The sequence below is a fragment of the Coffea arabica genome, chromosome 6c (genome assembly GCF_036785885.1).
Source record: "Coffea arabica cultivar ET-39 chromosome 6c, Coffea Arabica ET-39 HiFi, whole genome shotgun sequence".
Classification (NCBI taxonomy): Eukaryota; Viridiplantae; Streptophyta; class Magnoliopsida; order Gentianales; family Rubiaceae; genus Coffea; species Coffea arabica.
In genome coordinates, this window is record NC_092320.1 from 63,334,731 (window position 1) to 63,359,466 (window position 24,736).

The window sequence follows — 24,736 nt, forward strand, 5'->3', positions numbered from 1 at the left end:
AGACATTCTTTGTTTTATGTTGAAGCACTTTGAAAGTCAAAAAAGAAAGACAAAAAGGAATTGAATGCCAGTTATTTCTATAGAAGTTAAATGGCATAAAATTGATCACCAGTTATTTGCACAGGTTTATATCATGCTTGAAACCTACTGTGACAAAGAAGAAAAAAATGAAAAAGAAGCCAGTAGATGACTGACTGGATTTTTTGGCCTTAGATAATATAGGTGATTGAATCACAAACTCCCGATGGTTTGAATACTATTCCGTCTATCCTTTATGGCTTATTTTATCTGCTCGTATGCCTATTCTTTTTTTTTTCCACAAATGTTAATATCGGTGTATATATTAACACTTGAAAATACAAGGGTCAATTAAAAAAAGGGGCCTCAGCCCTCCAATCATTGTTGGCTGCTTCTATTAGCCAAACTAGAAATTTGTTTACCCATTCCATGTCATTAACTACCTTTGTTACAAAATGTGCTAGCCTATGACTTCCTACATTAGCTGATCTAGGTACAAAAGAGACTGTGCAAAATGATTCCTATTTCAAAACCTTGAATTAGGTCATCAATGTCTTCCAGAATGGTTGCTATATGACCATCCTGCACATTGTTGCTTTTGATCTGGTCAATTGCTGTTTTACAGTCTGATAGCGATTCTATTTTCCTCCAAACTGCTTGTCTTGCCATTTGGAGTGCCATTCTAATGGTTAAAGTTTCTTCCATTAGAGCTCCTCCCTTCTTTGTTTCCACTACACCGATTGCTCTTATGATGTTTCTTGTCCAGTTCCTTACTATTATTCCCTCTCCTGTTCTGATCATTTTTGCACTGATAGAAGCATCCGTATTGATTCTGATGATTCCTTCTTTTGGTGGCTCTCCCAACTGTTCTCCCTAATTTGGACCTGCTCCTCCTTCTTTGTCCATTTTTTCTTTTCCTGTTGCCTCTTCAAATTCAATCCACTCTTGTTGTGCCTTTAGAATTATTTCTCTTGCTTCTCCTTTTTGTTGTTCGAACACTGACCTGTTTGCTGTCAGGTCGATCCGTTCCATTCCCTGCACCATTGTCCCTGTTTAAACTACTGCTTCCCACCTCTCCACAGGTTGTTTTAGAGATCCTTTAATCCTTCCTATCTCACTGGTTCTAATCTCCACATTATTTGGGCAGTTGGACATTGAAAAAACATGTGTTCCATCGTTTCTACTTCCTCTCCACACACTCTGCAAATTTTGTCTCCTTTGCCTGTTCTATTGTGGATTGTTTCTTTAACTGCTAAACTATTCTACGAGCACTTCCAGATGCAGTGTTTCAGCTTGGGTTTGAGGTTTAGTTTCCAAAGTTGTTTCCAGATGCTATGCTTTCTGATCTCCCAGCTTGTTTCCTCTTCTATGCTTTCTCTTCTTCTTTCATCTCTCCTTTCCTGCACTGCATTTGCATAGCCTGTCCTCACTGTGTAAACTCCAGACTTTGAAAAGCTCCAGAAGAACCTATCTTGTTTTTTGAACAAACTGAGTGGCATGTTGGCTATTTGCTTTCTGCCTTCTTGATTGAAGATTTCCTGCAGGATGCCTATATTCCATCTTCCATCTTTTATTAGCTGATTCACAGTTTGCAACTGGCAGTTTGGAGGGCATCTTGTGGTTACTTTGCCTGTTTTTGATCCCATTACCCATCTGTCCTTCCATATGTTCACCTGGCTTCCTTCTCCTACTCTTTTCCTAAGGCCTCTTTGTAACAATCTCCATGCACTATGTATGCTTTTCCATGTCCATGAAGCTGATTGAGGAGGATTGGTTTCAAGAGCATTAGTGTCCTTGAGGTACTTTGCTTTGATCACTTTACTCATTAGCAGATTTGGGTGAGAGATGATTTGCCAAAGTTGCTTAGCAAGTAAAGCTTCATTAAAAGCTTCTAAGTCTCTGAAACCTAGTCTCCCCTTCCCTTTGATTTCAGATAATTTCCTCCAACTTATCCAGTGCATTTTCCTGTCCTGCTGATTACTTCTTCACCAGAAATTCCCTATACACTTGCCTAGTCCATTTAGGCAGTTTAAAATAGGCCATATGCCAAAATCACTGACTTTATCAGGACTTCCTTCCCTGCTAAGCTCAGCATTTTGTTTCTCCATCCTTTTAGTTTGTTTGTCACTGAGCTCTTGATGTAACCAAATACTTGGTTCTTTGATCATCCTATTGCCATTGGTAGTCCCAAGTACTTGCCATTACTGCTTCCTTCATGCTTCCAAGTTCCTCACAGACTGCTTTCCTGACATGTATTGGGGTATTCCTACTGAAATACACAGTTGATTTTTCAAAATTTATCAACTGTCCTGATGCATTTGAGTATTTCTGTAGGCATACCAGCTCATATGCCTATTCATTTGATGGGTTATGGGTCCCTTTTTTGCAAGTCGCAAAGGGATAGAAGGCATATGTTTAAACCACTTGGAGTTTTTGAGTCATGCAACTAGATTATCCGGGGCAAAAAATATTAGTGAATACTTATTGCTTACTTTTAAAACATTGATTAGTTTACTTTAGATTTTCTGTCACGCGGTCCATTTATGCTATTGGATCATACATTTTGTCTTTTCTGGCTTGTTTTTGCATCACCTGTCTTTGGTTATGCTGGAAATTCTTATTGAAAGACATGTTGCTTAGTTTCCGTTATGCCCATGCGTCTTCTGTATTAGTTTACCTATTGAATGATGGTATTCCTTTCTGTTATATCTTGGATGATACTAACTGATGTTGATGCTTGGATGGAAATTCTCAAAAACAAAACAGGGACTTGTCTCAGTGGCTAAAGACTTAGAATGAATTGATGATAATTTCTTTAGTTGTTAAATGGAAATAAATTGTTGCTTCCCTCACTTAGCCTTTGATTTTTTTACTTGGGACAGTTCACATGATCCGCTTTTGGTTTCTTTGTATACCATCTGCCTTCATTTTGAGGTGCAGATACTCTTTCGATGGTTGCAAACTGTAGAAGGTGAAGTTGTCTCATAAGGTAAAAATAACTTACCATAAGCTGCAACTCTCTTTTCCAGTTCCCGTATTTCACTTTCATTTCAGCGTCGTTTCCCCAGTTGTTGGTTTGGTAGTATACTATTTGCTAGTCAACAGTGTCTCTACTTGTTTTTATCTTCGCTCTTTTGTCAATGAGGAACTCCAGAATGAGAGTCCTACTGCTTATCTTAAATGACTGGCCTCTCGTTTCCCTCCAAGTTTGCTTTTAGATGTTTATATAGATTCTAGCCTTATTGCCGAGTTCTCCATTTTCTCCCAATTTTTCCTTTCTTGAGGTTTCTTTGGATAAACTTGTTTCTTGATTTTCTGTTTTTGATTTCTTGCTTTCTTGATCATTGTACTTTGGTTTCTTTTCATTTGCTACTAATTGATATTTGATACTTTAAATGGAAATTCATCTGGGGGTGCTCTGTTGTTAAAAAGTCCACTTTCATTCTCTTGTTCTATGTGCATGATTTTCGTCTACTTCAAGGTAGGAGTAGGGTTTCTTGTGGTTTGTCAAGATGGTGACACGAGTAACTAAGTACTGCATCTTTTTGGATTCTAACTAATTTAGATGAATTACTTGAGATTTTTCTTGTGTTTGTACACATTTTTCGAGTATTGTCATTGATTTTATGGTAAATAAGTATTATTGTGGTGAAGTAAATGGAGATTACAAAAATAGGTTTAAGAATCTAAAACATGGTATTGAGATAAGTAGTATTTAGATTTGTCTAGAGTTTGCCCTTTGTAGGCATACACAGGACTCTTATGTAAAGATTTTGCACTTTAGGTATCTATTGGATATTCAAATGGTGATAGGAAGAACAATGCATATTTGCATCTTGTTAGATTCTAATTGATCGAAGTGAGTTGCTGGGATTTATTTGTAGGTTGGCAAATATCTGGAGTATCGCCAGTGAACTTTATGATGGATTACTAGTGTTCTGCTAAAATAAATGGAGAAAAGAAGAAAGGTTATTTAGAACAGAAACTTAGGTTTGAGAAATTCCAAATATTACAAGGAAGAATATTGCAGTAAGGCAATTTGGTGGTGGTTTTTCACCATTCTACAAGGCTTAAGACAGAGTAACCAGAACATACCAACTTTAGAGTTTGCTGGTGCTGTGCGGAGTTTGGTTCCTTTGCAAGCATTTAGAGACTCTTATACAACTACATTTCACTTCAGGATTTAGATTGATTGTCCATATGGTAACATGAGGAACTAAGTATTGCATCTTTTGGGATTCTTTCTAATTTAGATTTGTGGCTTGAAATTTGTTTGTCGGTTGTTAAATATCTGGTGTATTGCCGATGAAATTCATGATCAATTAGTAGTGTTCTGGTTAAATAAATGATGAAAAGGAAAAAGGTTATTTAGAAAAGAAACTTAGCTTCGACAAATCCCAAGATTTACAAGCATATTGCTGCTAGGTTCATTTTTTTTTTCACATTCTACAAGGCTCATGGCAAAGGGTAACCGAAACATACCAAGTTAGTTAGTAGTTTGCTAGTGTTCTGAAGAGTTTGGTTCCTTTGCAGGCAATTATAGCACTTATATACAAGGTGGTGACACAAGGAACTTTGGGATTTAAATTGAATGTCTAGATGGTGACACAAGGCACTAAGTATAGCATCTTTTTTGGATTCTATCTAATCTAGGTCAGTCACTTGAGATTTTATCTATGGGTTTGTTAAGATCTGGAGTATTACCAATTCTTTTGTGGTAGGCAAGATGCATTGTGGTGAAATAAATGTAGAAAAGAAAAATAGTCTTTAGAATCTGAAAGTAAGCTTCTAGAAATACCAGATTTACAAGAAAGCTCATTGTAGCGAGGTCCATTGGAGAGGTTGTTTTTGACCATTCTACAAGTTTTAAGCTAGAGTAACCAGAACATATTAGGCTTAGTAAGAAGTTACGTGAATTGTCAGAGTTTTGTTCTTTGCAGGCAATTATTGGACTCTTACTTAATGACATTGCACTTGTGGTATTCAAATTGGTGACAGGTGGAAAATGTAGACGCGCATTTGAATTGAGATTTTGTTGCATTATAATTAATTTAGGTTAGTTGCTTGGAATCTATTTTTGTTAAAAATCTGGAATGTTGCCATTGACTTTAGTGGTAGATAAGTAGTGTCTCAGAGAAACAAAAAAGGTCAATTAGAAACTGAAACTTAATGATATTGCACTTTAGCATTTGATTGTAGTATTCGAATGGGTGACAGGTGGAATAAAGTATATGCGCGTTGGATTTTGAGATCTTGTTGGATTGTAATTAATCTAGGTTAGTTGCTTGGAATCTATTTGAGCTTGTTAAAAATTTGGAATGTTGCCAATGACTTTAACGATAGATAAGTAGTGTTTTGGAGAAAAGAAAAAGGTCAATTAGAAACTGGAACTTAGGTTCTTCAAATCACAAGAATTACTAGAAAGCATATTACGCCAAGGTTCGTTTGGACTTTGTTTTGTCCAGAGTTAAGCAAATTGTGTAGAGTGAGGACTCTGTAATGAGGATACAATTTAACTTTTGATTTGAGTGTTCAAATCGGTGACAGGTGGAACAGAGTGTATGCGCATCTTATTGAATTCTGAGATTTTGTTTGGATTCTAATTAATCTAGGTGTGTTACTTGGAATCTATTTGGATTTGTAAAAAATCTGGAATGTTGTCAATGACTTTAATGATAGCTAAGTGATGTTTTTGGAGAAAAGAGAAAATGTCAATTAGAAACTGCAACTTAGGTTCTAGATATCCCTGGGAATTACAAGAAAGTATATTGCACCAAGGTTTATCGTGTGGCAATGAGTGACATGAACATAAAAGTTTAGTATGAAATTAGTAGATTTGTGCGAAGTTTAGTTGCTTTGCAGCCAAATATAGGACACCATGAACCATGAAATACATCTTTTTGGATTCCGAGATTTTGTTGGATTCTATCTTAATATAGGTGAGTTACTTGGAATTTATGGTTCGGTTTGTTTTGATTTTTGAATATTGGTGGTAGATAAATTGTGCTCTGGTGAAATAAACAGGAAAAACAAAAAAATGTTAATAAAATTTGAATTCAGGTTCTGGAAATCCTAAAGAATTAAAAAAAAAAAAAACATATTGCACAACAGTTCATTTGGAGGCTGTTTTTGACCAGTCTATAAGGTTTAAGCCAAAGAATAGCCAGAATATACCAAGCCTAGTAAGTAGTAAGTGGAATTGTGCAGGGTTTTTTCCCTTTGCAGGTAAAAATTTGACTCTTGTAGCAAGTATTTTGCATCTCGTTGGATCCTTATATTGTGTTAAGGATTTGAAATTAATCCAGGTGAGTTACCTGGAGTGAGCTACCAGGATTTGAAATTAATCTGGGGTTGAGACAAATTGGAAGACAGTCAAACAAATCTTATGTTGAATAAGTGGTATTCTGGTCAAATAAATTGGAGATATAAAAGGTGTGGTTAGAAATAGGGGTGTAATCGAGTCGAGTCGAATTCAAATAGTGCATTACTCGAATTCGACTTGAATTAAAAAACTCGAACTAGAGCTCGAGTTTGAGCTTGTAAAAGTTAAGCTCAAACTAAAGCTCGATTTTATTTTGCACTACCAGAGTTCGAGTGTATGCTTATCAAATCCAATCAAGCCTAATCGAACTTAAAAAATATAAATTTATATTTTATATAATTTCAAACAAGAGACAAAATAGACATTTTATATTAATAAATAAAAAATTAAAAATAACATATATATGTGAAGGTCGATTAAGCTCGAGTTTTGACTGAGCAATCTCACGAGCTACTCGATTAAGTTCGACTTGTTTGCACCATTAGTTAGAAAGTATAGGTTAGATTGAAGAATTACAAGAAAGTATGTTGCGCCATGGTTCATTTGGAGGTTCTCTTGTTACCTTTTCTTTAAGAAAGCATGTTGCGTCATGGCTCATAGGAAAAGATTTGCTTTATTTACACAGAGAGGAAGAAAAGTCTGTGTTGGGGTGAGGGGTAGAAAGCAAGAGAGTGAGATAGAGTAGAAAAATCAGAAAATTGAAGGACCAAGCATTCTTCCATGAATAATTATTCTCTTGATGTAGTTAATGGTTTTTTGAGGAGAAAAATTTTAGATGAGTATCATTTCTGTACTTTTTCCTTTTGTAGACATGAGATTCTTCAATTTTTGTGCTTTGTTGCTATTAGGGTTGCAAACGAGTCGACTCAAGTCGAATTTTGGCCTAATCGATTGAGTTTTGATTTAGTTTTAGAAAGTTTGAACTCGATCTTGAGTTCAACAAGCTATCAATTTAAAGTTCGAACTTAAGTTTGACTTGAATTCGAGTCGAGTTCGAACTCAAAAAAATAAATAATTATTTTATTTTTTTAAAAAATAAAATAATTATAATATTTTTTCTTAATAAATAATAAAATATTAGGGATATATATATATACACACACGTGAACTTGCGAGCCAGCTCGTGAACTAACGAGTTTAATATTTTTGAACTAAAGTTTGAGTTCGAATTCAATTTGACCAGCTCGAGCTCAACTCGAGTTCGATAACTTTGACTCGAGCGGCTCGCGAGCGGTTCGATTTATTTGCAACCTTAGTTGCTATACTTCTAATGATTAATCCATTTTATGCTTCCAATTTTGACCTAATATCAATTATTCGTGAATTTGTAAATTTAAATGGGCATGTCTGTATTTATTGATTCGTGCTTCCAATTTGGTACTAATTTAGCAGGGTACTGTGTTTTAGATTGTTTGAGTCATTATTATTTAGTGTAATTTTCTTGTTCTAGAGCATATTAAAAAGAGAAAAAAGAAATGAAAAGAAATTGAACACCATCCATTTGTACACTTGTTAAATGGGGGAAAAGTTGATTACCATTTATTCTAGGGTTAAAAATAAAAAAATTCCTTGTGGTATACCTAATACACGGAAAAATCTCCTGTGATTTCAAAACATACAAAACGACATCTCATGTTTTGAACTAAATTATAAACTAACAAAATATGTGACTCTATGTGCTTAATTGCATGCCTTTTGAATGTTTTCATTTCATTTATTTATTTATTTGCTTTATTTGTTTTAATTTTGTATACTTATTTCAATGTAATTATTTGAAAGGCATTCAAAGGCCAAAGTTGTAATAGTTAGGGGTTTATTTATTTTTATTCTTTCCCCTTTTAGATTGTAGCAGGACCTCCCCCAATGTAATAGTTAGGGCTTCTTTGCTTTATTTGCTTGGTATGTTTTGCATGCTTATGTGTTATGTGTTATCCGCTTTCTTAGGGTCTTGCATATAGATATCATGATTATGTGTTATGTGTTTATGTGATATTATGTGTTTACTTGCTTTATTATATTATTTGTTTAGTTATAATCAATGGGTGACGTCGCCACACTAGTCCAACGCTAGTCGTGGTCCCTTTTTACGATTTCTTGCTAGTCCAACGCTAGTTGAGACATTTTTCTCAATTTTTCACTAGTCCAATGCTAGTAGGAATTCATAGATATGGGCTAGTCTAACGCTAGACCTTTAGGGATCGTCTACGCGTTAGATCATGTTTGTGTGAATCATTACATTTCATACATGTTTTTCACCTTTTAGGGTTTTTACCATATTGCATGATACTTTTTTATATATGTACATTCTTTATCTCATATTCCCTTTTATTTATATCCCCTATTCCGTATTTTTCCTTATATGTATATTTCTTATCTTTTTGTACGAAAACATGACATTAGACTTGCATTCCCATTTAAGAATTAGAACTAGACTAGCACATTTGCATGATTAAATAGGAAAAATCCCTTGGATATGAGATATGGACGAGTTTGACTTTCTAACTTTAGCACGCTCGTATTCCCTCTATTAAAGAAAAATTGAGTCAAGAACATTAGTCCCCCGTATCTAACATGATGCATTCCTGTAGGTCATGTATATTCGTATTTTTATTATTTTCCTTCCCTTTTCTTAGAGTCTTATATTTTTTGCATTATTCGTGACTTTTTTGAAGAGTCTTTATTGGGTGTCACAATTAATGTGATTGGTACCAAGTAAGTTTTGAAGATCCATTTCGTCCAAATGTACCCTAGATCTTCTTCGAAGATATAGGGTTTGCATTCATATAATACATCCAAATGTGATAAATCTTTAGATTAAAATAAGAAAATCTTTGACTAAATCACGTACCTAGCTTTGGTTAGGTTGAAAGGGTGCCTTGGATTCTTATCCTTGCCTTCCATTTCTTCAAATGTGGCTCCCGAATCTTTTTCTCTGCTTTTCGTAGATTTGGAGTCGTTTGAAAAGGGTTTTCTACTTTTTCTTTAAAACTTCATTTTTAGGTGATTTGGTACACCTCAACTCAATACCAAGTGACGACTCCAATTTTTTCATTCAAAAATCCTTTTTAAACTATTATTTTGGATCAAATCGTCGCATTTTCAAGTTCCATTTAGACTCATGTTCTTCATTTTTTTTTAAATCAAAAATCATTTTTTCAACCAAAAATTGAATTAAAATTCACTTTTTAAACCATTAAAAAATTTACCGGAATTCGATAAATTTAACAGTAAACATAATAGAATTTGATGAATTTAATAGTCGAGATCGTCATTTTCGTTAATTTTAACAAATTCTGTTAGTTTACGTTCAAAATATGAGGTGTTGTTTTGTCTGTTTCACCTCTTCCTAGGGCGAACCCTAGAGTACCAGCGGGACGTCTGTCCAACTCTCGTCAAGACTTATGCACTCATTCAACCTTAATAAAGGATCACAATTAACCATAGACTTAATTAAGAAATATTTTGAATATACAACTCCAAAACTCTCAAGTATACCATTACAATTACAATCCAAAATACCTAAGTATAACAAAATTTACACTTTAACGGTCTCTAATAACATATAAAAGCATACTAGTTTCAACCAAAAGTTGTTAGTCTAGAATTTCTAACTTTTACCTCCAAAGCCTGTTAAGAAAAACAAACTTAAAGGAATGAACTAACGCTCAATGAGGTTAAGAAAATCAAGCAAGTAGCACCAATCAATTAAATAATATACTTAAAAGCAACGTTCACATGAAATTTCATTTGAGTGCACAAGTAGAAATTAAACACACATGAAAGGATACGGGAGTTCTTAAGAGTTATTTCCATGTCTTGACCAATTTAACTCATTTGGGGTTGATTCTCCGTCAACTCAAGTCGTAACATGAACGTAATGTTTCACTTACTATCTCCATTCAACATAACGTCTATTCGGATCCGAAATCAAACATTCATGTAGTGATAATACTATTCGAGTATGCCAAATGAGATCTCAAAAGATCAAACTATATCATTTTTCAAGGTTCACCAAACTTCTTGACCAAATCCTTGCTGGCTCGAGTTACAAGATTAGCCATTGGGTTGGGGCGTCCCCACAATTATAATTAGTTGATGAGATAACGCTCCAATCGATTTAGAATTGTTTATGGTTCTGAGTCTGTATGAGAGGCACCTCCCACCCGAATAGGGTGTGGTATATGCTGCCGCTCAGTGCTCACAAGTAAAACATGTTCGAGTACAAGTGCAAGTCATATACATTCATTTAACAAGTATCATTTAATCAAGAGAGAGAGAGGACGAGAGAGGTAAAGTACACTCTCGCATCGGCAAGTTCACATATCATATAACACTTGTACAAATATCATTTCAATTATGGTAACATTTAACATGCACTTGACACTTACAAAGAGTCAAGAGCAAAACAAGAGCAAATCGAGAGATCAGACAAGCTCCTCGGGGTCCTCTTGACCACCTGAGACATGCACAATTACGATTACTTAGGTATTCGACCAAAACTAATAAGAAAAATATTTTCTTACTGCCCACTTTCAAGATCACAAATCCGAGTTAAGTTAAAGGAGTTTTTCTTGCTAAATCATGAAATAATATTCAAAGAGAACTCAAAAATCATTTTCGAGTCAAATCTTGGCAAAAATCCTCAGTTCTAAAAGAAAGCATCATACTTAACTTTCGGCATGAAAATCGAGAAAAGGAAAGATGATTTTCTTCTCTCAAAACTTCTAGTTCTACGTCCAAGTTTTAGAATATAAGGAGCATTCACATTTTCTAAACTAATGGAGTTAGATCCATCCCCTGACTGAGTTGATTAAAAAAATTGAAAAATTTATGTGGAGTTCTAAATATGAAAAAAAAATTTCAAGAGTTGAAGAGACGATTGACAAGAATACCTGTCTTAGCCTTACCTAATGAAAAAGATGGTTTTGTGATTTACACTGATACTTCAAAAGAAGATTTGGGGTGTGTATTGATGCAAAATGAGAGGATAATTGCATATGCTTCTCGCAAAATTAAAACCTCTCGAGAGAAATTATCTCACTCATGATTTGAAATTAGTGGCAGTAGTGTTTGCATTGAAGAAGTAGATACATTACCTATATGGGGTAACGTTTGAGGTTTTTACAGACCACAAGAGACTTAAATACTTGTTTTTCCAAAAAGAGTTAAACTTGAAACAATGTAGATGGGTGGAGTTTTTGGAGGATTATGATTGTACGATAAATTATCACCCGAGAAAAGCTAATGTGGTAACTGATGCTTTAAATCGTAAAGTACAAGTGGATGGATTGATGATTAAAGAATTGCACTTGTTAGAAGAAGTTAGTGTTTGGAACCCTCGTTTTGAATCAAGAAAGGTAATCTTTGAGAACATTGTTGTGAAATCTACTTTATTAGATCGTATCAAGAAAGCACAAGAGAAGGATTTAGATGTACGAAAGTGTTTGGAGAAAATTAAAAAGGGGGAAAATCAGATTTTAATTTGGGATTAAATGGTGTACTAAGATTTCAAAATTGCATAGTAGTGCCAAAGGATGAAAGGTTAAAAAAGAAAATCTTAGAAAGAAACTCATCGTTCTAAATATACAGTACATCTTGGAGAAAATAAAATGTACCAAAACTTGAAGATCTTGTATTAGTGGAAGAATATGAAGAAGGAAATTGTTAGATTTGTTCAGACATGTTTGATTTGCCAACAGGTTAAAACCGAGCATCAGAAACCATCTGACCACTGCAATCTTTGGAGATATCCGAGTGAAAATGGAAAAATATCACCATGAATTTTGTACCTGGATTACAAAGGACACAAAGAGGTCATGACGCCATTTGGGTGATATTGGATAGATTGACCAAATCTACTCATTTTTCTGCCGATTAGTATGAAGTACTCACTGGAGAAGTTAGCTAAGCTATATTTGGATGAAATTATAAAGTTACATGGGATACCAGTGAGTATTGTGTCCGATCAAGATGCTCGGTTTGTTTCGTGGTTCTAACAGAAGATGCAAGAAATGTTAGGAACTAATTTGAATTTTAGTACTACCTACTACCCACAGACGGATGGACAGTCAGAGAGGACAATTCAGACTCTTGAGAATATGTTGAGATCGTGTATGTTGGATTTTGGAGAAAGTTGAAGTAAGTACTTAGCATTGGTGGAGTTTGCGTATAATAATAGGTTCCATTCATCCATTCAAATGGCTCCTTATGAGGCTCTTTATGGTCGGCAGTGTAGATTTTCAATTTGTTGGGATGAAATAAGCGAAAGAAAGATTTTAGACCTAACTGTAGTACCATGGATTGAGAAGGCGTACGAAAAGGTGAAGATGATATGCTAAAGGATTCAAACAGCCGCTAAAAGAGTTATGCAGATAATCAAAGAAAAAATTTGGAGTTTGTGGTTGGAGATTAAGTTTTCCTCAAGATCACTCCTCTAAAAGCGAGTTTGATGGCAGGAAAAGAAAAGAAGTTGCAACCAAGATTTGTAGGACCCTATAAGATTCTCCAACGTGTGGGAAACGTGGCCTATAAGTTAGAACTATCACCGAATTTGTTTCGAATCTATAATGTTTTTCATGTATCTATACTCAAGAAGTATCATCTAGATCCCTCTTGTATACTGCAATTAGAAAATATTGAGATTGACGAGGCACTAACTTATGAGAAGAAACCAGTGAAGCTTTTGGATCGCATGGTGAAAAAACTGAGAAATAAGCAAATCCCTTTAGTAAAAGTTTTATGGAGGAATCACGAAATAGAAAAAGCAACTTGGGAGGTAGAAGAAGAGATTCGAGAGAAATATCCAAACCTATTTTCGAATCAAGGTATGAATTTTGTGGATGAAATTCTTTTAAGGGGGAGAGGATGTAAGGACTCATATTTTTATTCTTAATTTAGCCTATTTTAAAATTATTTGCATTGGTGTTATTTAATTTTATTATTTTAGTATGAATTTTACTTAAATTATACTTTTATCATTTACGCGTCAAAATTTTTCAAAAGTCGCACCGGCGCGACTAATCGAAGAGTTAGAGAATTAATTTTAAACTACTAAAAATGAGTGTATGTGGTGTTAGAAGAATTATCTTGGAGGATTAGTATTTAAGTGTAGTAAACAAAAGGAAATTGGTAGTGCATGACATTATTACACCACTATTCAAAATTGACTTTCTCGCCAAACAAAAGGCTAGCTTTTCTTCTTACCTTTACACCACAAATCAAAAGCTCATCTTCCCTCATTCTTTCTCTCTCTTTGGCCGAATTTAGAGCTCAAGAAGAAGAGAGAAAAGCTTCAACTTTTGGCCTTAATCTTACTCAAAAATCCACACCCAATCCTCAAGACCTTTGGATATTGTCCTAACTAGAGGAAAGTTACTATCTTGTGGAGGTTTTTGGTGGATTGTGGTGAAAAAAAACTTGTCTCCAACTAGGGTTCAAGAAACTTGAAGAGGTAACAAGTTCATCTCTTTTGATTTTTAATTTTTACAAGAATTAGTAATGGTTAGTGGTTGTTTTGCAAGGATTTGAAAACCCTAACCAAAAAGCTAAGTTAAAGGATTTGAGAAAACCCTTGTTTCTTGCTTTATATCTTAGGTAGTGGCCTTGAGGTGAACTACTAGGTAGAGAATTTAAGGATTCTTACTTGTTGGTTGCTAATATTGTGAGTTATGGCTTGATATTTGGCTTGGTAGTGGAGAGAAAACTTGAAGAAATCAAGGGGAGGGCCTGACCAAAATTTTGCTGTCTTGTTCCCTTGCTCTAATTTCGAATTTTGTTGCTGAAATAGCTGCAAAAATGCTTGTTATTTGTTGTATTGTGTGTGAAAAAATTATCTTTCAAAAATTGTTTCCATTGGTTGGTTAATATTTCTTCAGGTGCTCAAGAGGGGTTTGAAAGAAATTCCAGCCAGGAGTTTTAAAGGAATTTCTTACTCACTTACTTTTGAAATTGGTGAGTGTCAAGTGCATGACTTGTTGCATAATATTTGAACTACTTCTTATTGAATATGTGAATTGGACTTGTCGAGACGAATGTGTACTTTATTTGCTGGTATTTTTTTTCCATTGGTAAAGAGTACCACAATAATCCCTTTTGTTGGGGGCAGATGATGAACAAAACTTTGTATTTCGGGTTGACTGCAATGGATGATGCTCCAAATTCGAGCTTTTTAAAACTGATGCCTCCTAGTTCTTCCAGGCTCCTCCAATCCCAAATCCCTGCTACATTTTCTTTTCTTTTTTTTTTCTTTTTGGAGTTGTTATTTGCATTCAAGTTTTTCCACCCTGCTGCTCTTTTTTTTAATTTAATGTTGAAAATGCCTTTGTAGTGTAGATTCCTATTGGATTATTAGGAATGGTATATGGACCTTTTTTGCTCCCGGTTGCAATTGGAGATTTATCTCATAAGAAGGATGAGTTGCACATCAAGTTAAGCAATCAATCATAGTATGTCATTTCCAAGTTTTTATCATTGGGAATGTTCAGGTCGATAGTTTAGGTATATTATGCTCATTCCGTATCATTTTAATAGTTTTAGTTTTTATTTTTCACACAGTTTAAAAAACAGTAGTTAATTTTGTTGAAAAAATAAATATAGGTGCTATTTTTTTAAAATATTCTTACATTAAATAGAATACAACTTTATATTAATTATTTATGAAAATTTGAATTAATGGTTTATGGGAACTCGAATTGATGGTCAAGGAACAATTTATATTAAATAAGATAGTTTATACTAATAATAATAACAATCTACATTGAATAAGGATATTTTAGAGAAATTAAATGCTAATTATATTTTTCAATTAAAAAGTAGATTATAATTTGGGATAGTTGAAAAAGGAAAATAAAACTGTTAAAGTGGGAAGAATATTTTAGAGAAATTAAAAGATAATTTTATTCTTTAATTAAAAAGTGAATTATAATTTGAAACAAATAAAAAACAAAAATAGGATTATTAAAGTGGGAGGAGGGAATGTTTTTACTACTTTTTTGGGAGCAAATTTATAGCTCTTTATCACGCACATATTCCCCAATTCGTTTCCTACTAGAAAGAGTCAAGCATGATATTCACTGCCAAAAAAGGTTCGACCAAACTTTGGCCCAATTACCAAAATGTCAAGAAATAATTATGCGAGGCATAAATTTGCATCCGGGAATTATTGATTTTTCCTTTTTTTTTCAATTTGGTGAAATCTGATGATTGTGCTCCCTATTAGTACTGGCTGGCGTATTCTTCAAATCAATTACACCAGCCTTTATGATTTTTTTTTTAAAAAAAATGAGTTGGAAGGGCTATGAGCCAGATGGAGGCGCAGCAAAGGCTGTATTTAAGGCGAAAACCAGCCTAGAACCACCACGTATGCTTGTTCCTCGTCAAATAAAATACTAACAATAACAATTACAGCAACATCAAAATTAATCCGTATTGATTAAGTAATTTTGGGCAGCTTTTAAAAAAAAATTTTTGTAATGGTGGTATATATGAAAATTTGTTTTTATAGTTGTTTGTTGGCATTTTTTTAAATTTTAAAGATTAAAAAAAATCATCCAATACGACCCACAACCACCAACTACTGCCATATCCTCTCCCTCTCCCAGACCCTTTTCTACTTTTGCAAGGGAAGGGGAGGGTTTTGTATAGGGGTGCAAACGAATCGAGCCGCTCGCGAGCCGCTCGATTCGAGCTCGAGCTCAAAACATTAAGCTCGTTAGCTCGCGAGCCGGCTCGCGAGCTCGAGTATATATATATTTATTTTTTTTATTTTTATTTTTAATAGTAAAATTACATAAATATCCTTAATATTTTATTATTTATTAAGAAAAAATATTATTTTATTTATTTTTTAAAAAATAAAATAATTATTTTTTATTTTTTTCGAACTCGAGCTTGAAAATTACCAGCTCGTCGAGCTCGAGCTCGAGTTCGAGTTCGATGAAATTAAGTTAAGGCTCGACTCGATAAGGGCAAAGCTCGACTCGGCTCGACTCGTTTGCACCCCTAGTTTTGTAGATGTAGAAGAAAGGAAGGCCAGGAAGGATGAGGGAGGAAGAAGAAAGAGAGGAGTGGGGAGGGGGTAATGACAATGGTTGGTGATAATGGTGATATGTGGTAGAGAATAGTGGTAGGAATTATTTTATTTTTAATTTTTTTAGTTGTATTTGAGAATGTATATATGGATTAGGTGTTTTTAGAATTATTTTTAGAGTGTAAATCCAAACTAAATGGAATAGACATGCAACCAAGTTTAATCATTGAGAGCCTACCATCTCGTGGTGGCAAACGAGATGAACAGCTCGATTAAAATTGTTTACAAGTGTTTTTAGAATTATTTGCAAGTGTGTGTAGAATTATTTTTGAAGTGTGTTACTGTAACATTGTAGTTCAAAAATAAGTTTGTAAAAACAGTCCAAACCAAATGGAACATACACACTGTGAATTTTAATTGCTAAGAGCCTATCATCTCAGGTTAGCAGACGAATCGAGTAGCTTGATAAAAACTCAAGTCAATCTTGAGCCACTCAAGTCGATTATCGAGTCGAACTTGAACATCTAAGTGCTCCACTCAAAAGCTCAAGGTATATTCTTAGAATAAAGTAATTTTTAACTATCTAAAAATCTATATATTTTTGGGACAAATTACATCTTTTATCACTCGGGCTCGAGAAACTTGAGTTCGAATTCAATTTTAATTTACTTCTCAAGGAAGGAGGAAGCTATCGAATTTGAGCTCGATCTCAAACATCTCTTATATCTTGCACGAATTTATAATTCAATTTCAATATTGAAAGCTTGTTGAACTTGAGTTCAAGTTTGAGTTCACGTAATATTCTTCGAGCTTGAACTCGAATAAATGAGTATTATTCGTGCTCCACCAGCTCGTTGCTACCCTACTATCATCATCATCATCATCGAGCCTAAGGAGTCGTGTCCGTGAAGTCAGGGGGATGATTTTGCCAATACAGTAGTGTGTGTGTATATATATATATATATATTTTTTTTTTTTTGAAGGATACAGTAGTATATGTTCAATTCAAATCCTAAACAGCTAAATGTGTAATTTGTATTGGGTCATATCCATCAGATAAACAGCGCGTCAGTAGCCCAACCAATTGCTGTAATTGGGTCCCAGAATGACTGATTGAAGGCTACACTGCACGTGTTGCGGTTCAAATCTTTAAGGTGACGGACTAAGGAGTACGTACGTAGTCATCTATCTATCTGTCTGCTCATCTTCCTCCAACAAGAAAAGATAAAAATGGAGCAAATATTATTATTTAGTATCCTTGTAGTTGTGGTAGTGACTTTTCATCAATCAAATATCAACTTGTATCAGAACTTCTTGTTACTATTTTTGAGAACCCCACCCCGCATGAGAGCACCAGATGTGATGGAGGTTGCCTCCACTTGTATATTCTTTCATTTCCTCTGTCTTCTTCTTTTTTACCAGTAGTATTTTGGACAGAATTGGAGCATTCGTTTTGCAGGTGGAACAATTTGAATCCTACAAAAATGCTATTCATGAAATTTTTCGTCTTCTCAATATTGAGCCTGGCTTTTTCTTTTTCATGGTCAAATTTTCGATCCCAGACATGGCAGAACCAAAATTATTAGAGCATCATTACATGATGTGACCTGGTTATAAACGGGCCCAAAAAAAAAAAACCAACATCATGGATCAATACTCATTTCTAGGGTTAATTTCTTAGAATATATGTAAAAAAAAAAAAAATCATACAAATGTATTTCTGACACACACAATTTCTCATTTTATACTTGCTGTGCTGACTGGACACGCCCGCAGAACGAATTGTCAGAAACTCTGCAAAAATGTCAGTGGTGTGTCAGCGGCCCACAAATGCATCTAATTACTAGAAAAAATTAAAAAAATGTATATTAATTTTACATATATGGATTCTTATTCATGAATTTTGTCGCGTATAAACTGCATTTAATTTACATATAAATATTCATTTATTAGCTTACACATGTTGTTCGTCAAAAAATTTGAGCAAGCATTGAATTTTCATTGTACATAGAATTATACTAATTTGCAGTTTGAAAAATATAATAATCTTCCATTTCCACTTTGAAAATTTGATCTTCCTAACTTAAGTGTTATAAGACTCCACAGCAAAATCTTTAATTTATAAAACCAAAATCTTTGATTATGATTAGTGCAATAAAATCGTTTAGATATCTCTTCCAAGAAATAAAGAGCAAAGAAAAGAGTGAAAGAAAGAAAGAGGGCAGCTAGTGCAGTGAATTTGTATGACCTTTCGTTCCACTTTTGCTACAAAATTCATGTCCCCAAATACATCCCATTTGCTGGCCCTTTTTTTTTTGCAAGCTAATTAAAAAAAATTGTGGGCCGCTGACCCACTGACATTTTTGCAGAGTTTCTGACAATTCGTTCTGCGGCCGTGTCCAGTCAGTACGGCAGGTATAGAATGAGAAATGGTGTGTGTCAGAGATACATTTGTACGATATATTTTTTTTTTACATATATTCTAAGCAATTAGCCCATTTCTAGTACTCTATTTTTCGTAAATTCCAAGTTGTGGTCGTCGTCATATCTATCATATCATCCATGCCCGCATGCAATATGCATTGAAAAATATCAGACCTCTTGCTGCTGTATGGTTCTGTGATTGTTCCATCAGTCATTTTCTTTTCCTTTCCTTTCACGGCATATTTAAAATATCTGCCCACCATTATTAATAATACTAGGGAAAATTTGGGAGGTTTCTGTCAAATTTCACTCGGCTCCCCTCAGATTTAAAAAATTACACTTATTTCTTTTGACATAGTAAAATACCTATAACGCCCTCCACTTGGTAGATAATTTTAGATTTAAGGTTATAAATTTACAAAACCCAAAAAAAATTCTATTTTTCTGTCTCTTGTCTATTTTCGCTTCTCTCTTTTCTAATTAATATAACATCTTTTTATTACCTTCAATTTTGTGGATATTAACAAATTAAAATTTACAAAAGCAACCGAGAGCAGGTTATGTGTCAAATTAGAAGGAAATGAAAAGGCTCGTAGTGATAGAGAAATGAATAATGAAATTGATAATTGAAATAGGAAAAAGAACTAAAGATGCGAAAATTGTCATATTTTGTTTGTTATGGGAATTTTTTTTAACAAAATGTCAATAATTATATATGGATTTCTTTCATTGGATTAGGTTTTTTATTACGATTTTATTATGGAGGTGGAATTTATTCTCTACTTTTGAGATATTACTATTTTTAAAACCATAGGAGGGTTGTAATGATGATTTTAGATTAGATTAGCTTGTATTGAAAAGGTATTTGAGTATTGATATTTAATTTTTGGTACAATTGATTGTCAATTGGGTTTGTGTGCATGTTTTTCTTTCTTTTTTTTTCATGTGGCAAGTATTGATATTTTATATATAATTTAGGAATTTTTTAACGTCCACTTGATTTTAGAATTTATATTTGGATGGTTGTTAGGGATTAAACTTGTTAATTTATGTAAAGTGTGGAAGAAAATGATTGAGCATACTATATTTTTCTTTCTTAATTTGTACAAAAGGGTAATTTAGGATTTTTGTGAGAAAATCTATCTTGTTGGACCTACATTGTTATTAAACGTTAAAAGTAAGGGAGGAATATGTAATTTTTGAAACCTAAGAGGAGCTCTTTGTAATTGTTAAAAACCTCAGGAGAGCTTTGTGAAATTATCCCATAACACTAACATCTTTACTGAGAAGTTTGATTAGCTACTCTATACTGGGAATTAACACCTTTTTGCACACTCATTCTCACCTTTATCATATATTTTATCCTTATCTTATCCATCTTAAACTAAAACAAACACTTCTCTAGCTGTTGGAGGGGAGAGAAGGATGCCATCTGCCTTTGTGACTAATAAATGCTCCTGTTATTGGCGTTTGTGTTTGCAGCTGAAATCCAAAGAAATCTAACGTGATAGTGTATACACTGTCAGTGTATATCAGATTTACTCATACATGGATTAATCTATCCTGCACTGACAGTATATACTATGAATGACAACTATGCAAAATTTGAATTTGAAATTCAACTTTTGCACACATATCACAAATTAAACGCTGATAGTGTATACACTATCAGTGTATACTCTACATATATACACACATGAAAGTAGCTATTTTAATTAGCGTTGTTTCTCACTCCTACGTCACACACCTAATTGAAGAGAATTAACGGGTAATGAGTCATTTGGATTTTACCCATATTAAATCCTAATTGGATTATATTATATGTTTATAAATTATCTCTAATTTTAAAATAATTTTAAAAAATAACTAATCTTATTTTAAATATATTGTTTTAAAAAATAACTAATCTTATCTTAATGATTCTGCTTTCTATCAAATTATTACATATAGAACTATAATAAAACTTTTTTCAAATCATAATTATTGAAATCTTACATATTCCAAATTACTTTCTTTCACCACCATACTGTTGATTAGCATTCAAATTGTTCATTATTTCTTTCCTTTATTTTGAATTAACTTAATGTAAAAAAAAGAATTAACTGTTACACCGATAGATTTACCAATATTGTTGGAAACTGAATATTTAATAACAAAGAAAAATAAATTACAGATATGAACCACTGTATCTACTACAATAACTCAATTTTAAATAGTTAAGGTTGAAATTTCCTAAAAGTTAAAAGAGGTTTCTCGATTCATATCACCATTAGACTAAAGTCACTTGGTTGACTGGTATATTGGAGATTATAAATTGCCGTATGGTACCAGTAAAGACAAATGGAAGAAGTTAGCAAACGAAAGTAAAATACTACTCTACTAGTGCTTCCTTAATTAGCCGCAACTAGCAACTTAGCACTTTAAAATTTTCAGCCTTATTCTTCTACTTTTTTTTCCGGAATCGGAATGAAACACACACACCCAAATAATATCAGACACGCAGCAGGCATCAGCAAACCGACCCAAAGGCAACCTAAGCGGGACCCACGTAGCACACATGTTCAGCCAATTGATGACAGGACGATGCACCCATGGAACTTAAGCTCAGGGAAAATATCCCACAATCTACCGATATGGGATGGGCCTTATTCTTCTACTTGGATAAGAGGATTTCCAACTTCCACACTCAGTGTTACTTGTATTATATTGAAGTTTGACTGTCTTTTCCTTAGACTTTTCCTGTTGGAATGTTTTCAGTGCATCACTCCACCCCACGAGGGTTTGTTTGGACAGTGAATTGTTTGCTAAAATTTATTTACTTGCATTGTCAACAATAGAACGAGCTCAATCAACTAAAAACAAACAAACAAAACATGAAAAACAGAAAAAGTACCTTAGAAGCCTCTTGGGCTGTTGGTATAAATGTCTTGGTGGGGATTGCCACTTAATTGTGGCTTCCTCCGATGGACGAATTTCGTCTAACTCCCTCTCACCTTAGGTTAGGCCAAAATAGGTTATATAAATGTTATCGTTGCGATAAAAAAAAAAAAGAATTGTATTATTAGATCCTAATGCAATAAATAACTGGTTGGCAAACTCGAGCAGCTTTGAGGACTTGCCTTAAATTATTGTCTCTTGATAGCTCGAATCAAGATCATGTTTTTTGTTTAGCCAAATACTAGCTAGTAGCGTATTCTTCTTTTACATGCAAAAAATTCCTTGATACACCACGCTATTCTACATATGCAAGCTTTGATTGATGTATACATAACTTGCATAAACCTCTGCGTTGCTTGTCAAGATGTTATCTGACCAATTCCATTGTGGCACTGCATTCTTTCGTCACGATACAGCATTATACAGTGATTAAGTTTCTTACCGCATATTTAGTAGACCAGCACTAAAATCTTGTTCTTATAGACAAGATTAGTGGTGATCTGACACGCAACACTAAACAACATATGTATACAAGCCAAACATGAGCATCAAACCAGGGGAAATTTGACAAAAAGAAAGAAAGAAAGAAAGAAGTCGTGGGAACTTTAATCTTCAGCAAATGTGCTTATTTCCCTGTAACTATACCGTAGTTATGGGAACCCTTAAAAGGATCTATATATAGTTTATATTAGGACATAACAGAATCTATGTACAAGTACAGACTCAGAAAACTTTTTAACAAGATAGCGATCTTATTTATGGAGGAGAAACAGTAGTACGTAGGAAAGACGAGCGGTCCTGAGCATGTTTCGGCAAGGATTTTGGACAGGGAGTCCATGGTCTAGAGGCCATCGTAATAGCCACCAACTGTGATACGAGCTCTGGTGATGGGAACGCCTCTTACTGCTGAAATTGCTTCATTCAACTTGGTTGCATGGTGAACCACTCGCTTCAACCTCTAAATGTCAAAACACAAAATAACAATAATGGCTGCTCGGATCAGGATTTGATCATTTATGAAAGAAATGGCTCGATCTGATCTGACACATGAACAATTTACTACTACTTGTTTTTCTATCGTTCATTACCCCCATTGATTTCGACAATATTTTTAACAACTCTGTGATCATTCTTCAATACCTGATCGAAACCATCAAATCTTGTACCAGTATATTTTCAATCAGGTAATCACTAAAAATCAAGAATTGGGATGATCCGGGGAGAGCTGTTAATATAGTTGAAAAGATGGATACTTTACTTCAGGACAGAAAAGAGATGCTAATGAATCCAAGAGTTATGGAAAACTTTGCGTACCTTGTCTTCAGTGTAAATGTGGAATTGAAGCTTCTGATTCTGTTGTTGCTGCTGCTGCTGCTGCTTATTCTTTCGGACACCTCCGAATACAAGGATGCAAACTGTGGCAACACCAAAAGAACAAATAGCACCTATTCCAGTTAAGCTCCACTTCAGTACATTCAGCCCACCATGATTCTCTTCCCACTTAACCTCTTTTTGATTGTCAGCGTCATCCATCTTGATCATCTTTCCTTCTGGATCAATTTTCTGTCTTGGAGAGGAAATCTTGGTTGTTTCCAGAGCCTCACCAGCAGCTTTATAAGTGTCTGCTTTCTCCTCAAACTGAAAGGCACCCGCGTCAATTTGAGGCTTGATCCCCCTAGCGGTGTGGCTGCTGCTGCTGTTGTTGTTGGACTTGGGCGAGTCCAGTTTCATGTCGGCAAATAATTCAGTTTCCTTCATTTTCTTGAAGAAAACCTGCGAGACTAGATCCTGATCAGCTTCCCCTGTTATTATCTTGGGACTTCTGATGGATGTGTCAAATGGGGCCTTAATCACTTGTTTCAGCCCTTGATCGTCAACTTCGGGGATCTGATTCTTAAGTGCTGGCTCCAGCTGAATTGGGATTGGCACGAGCTGATTAGGCACTCTGGCCGCCGTCTCTGCAGTAGTTTCGACAAATTTTGATGATTTTGGAGATGGGCATATGAAGTAATTCTTGAAAACATTCTCAGAGGCAGTGGTTGCATATTTTCTTGAGAAAATCTTCTTCCCATCATCATCATGGATTTTAAGAAATCCATCATCAGGGAGGACTTCCCACTCTTCAAGACCCTCCATTTTTAGTTTTCTTAGTTCTAGCAAAAGATCGCACTAGCTAGGGAGAAAAGAAAAGTAGGGAATGATGAAAAATTTGGGTTGGATGGTGGGGATGAATTATTAGGTTCTTCAACGAAGGTGGCTTTCATGGAGTGTAGCGAAGGAATACTATTCAGACCAGGCCACCACCACAGCCTCCTCTCTACCTCTATTATGATGTCTTCTTGCTCTTGGAGTGAAGACTGGAAACCAGCATTGAGAGTAAATATGATGTAATTAGGAGCTTATCCTTCTAAAAGGTGACAAAGGGATCATGGTCCCGACGGGTCCTACCTTAGAGAAAAACCCCCTTCCCTTTGATTAGGCTACTGGATATTTTTTTTTTTTCAATTTCCTGATTTCTTTGTTCCTATAGGCTTTAGTACCATTCGCCAATAGTTTGTTAGTGTCATTAACACTCTGTCTGCTGATTTCATATTCTAATAATTTTCTCTTCATCTCATCCATAAAAGTAGAAGCTTCAAGATGGAGACTTGTTCTTCCACAAGAGATTCCCTTTTAATTTCGCTCCCATTTTTCTGCAATAAAAAAAATGAGAAAAAAGTGGCGATTGCTTGAGGGAGTTTGCTTGGGATGATGCTGACTCTGGGGGTCACCTATAGGGAAAAAAAAATAGACAAAGAAAGGGAAAGGGATGATGAATCATGAAAGTGAAAGTGAAACTCCCCCCTCATACATGTACAACTGTCCGTGAGGAAGTATCTTTATTGGATTTTAGCTATCTATCTATCTGTCTCGATGTGCAGTATCCTGCATTGATTTTCCAAGCCATATAATGTTCAACTAACGCACAGCCCCACAAGGAGTTGCATTTTTGTCAAAATTTTAACACA

At 34.5% G+C, this 24,736-nt stretch overlaps 1 protein-coding gene and 1 non-coding gene across 2 annotated transcripts; one reads left to right on the plus strand and one right to left on the minus strand.

Moving 5' to 3' along the window:
• The first annotated feature begins 14,438 nt into the window (after nt 1-14,438).
• Nucleotides 14,439-14,523, plus strand: LOC140008979 (small nucleolar RNA SNORD36). Its single transcript, XR_011816341.1, has one exon. It is a non-coding gene; the product is annotated as a small nucleolar RNA SNORD36 (small nucleolar RNA).
• Nucleotides 14,524-22,306: 7,783 nt separating this feature from the next.
• Nucleotides 22,307-24,206, minus strand: LOC113693871 (uncharacterized). Its single transcript, XM_027212625.2, has 2 exons — nt 23,043-24,206; nt 22,307-22,686 (listed from the first exon to the last, which is right to left on the minus strand). The coding sequence occupies exons 1-2, from the start codon at nt 23,862-23,864 to the stop codon at nt 22,570-22,572; spliced, it is 939 nt and encodes a 312-aa protein (XP_027068426.1). The 5' UTR covers nt 23,865-24,206; the 3' UTR covers nt 22,307-22,569.
• Between the last annotated feature and the right edge of the window lie 530 nt (nt 24,207-24,736).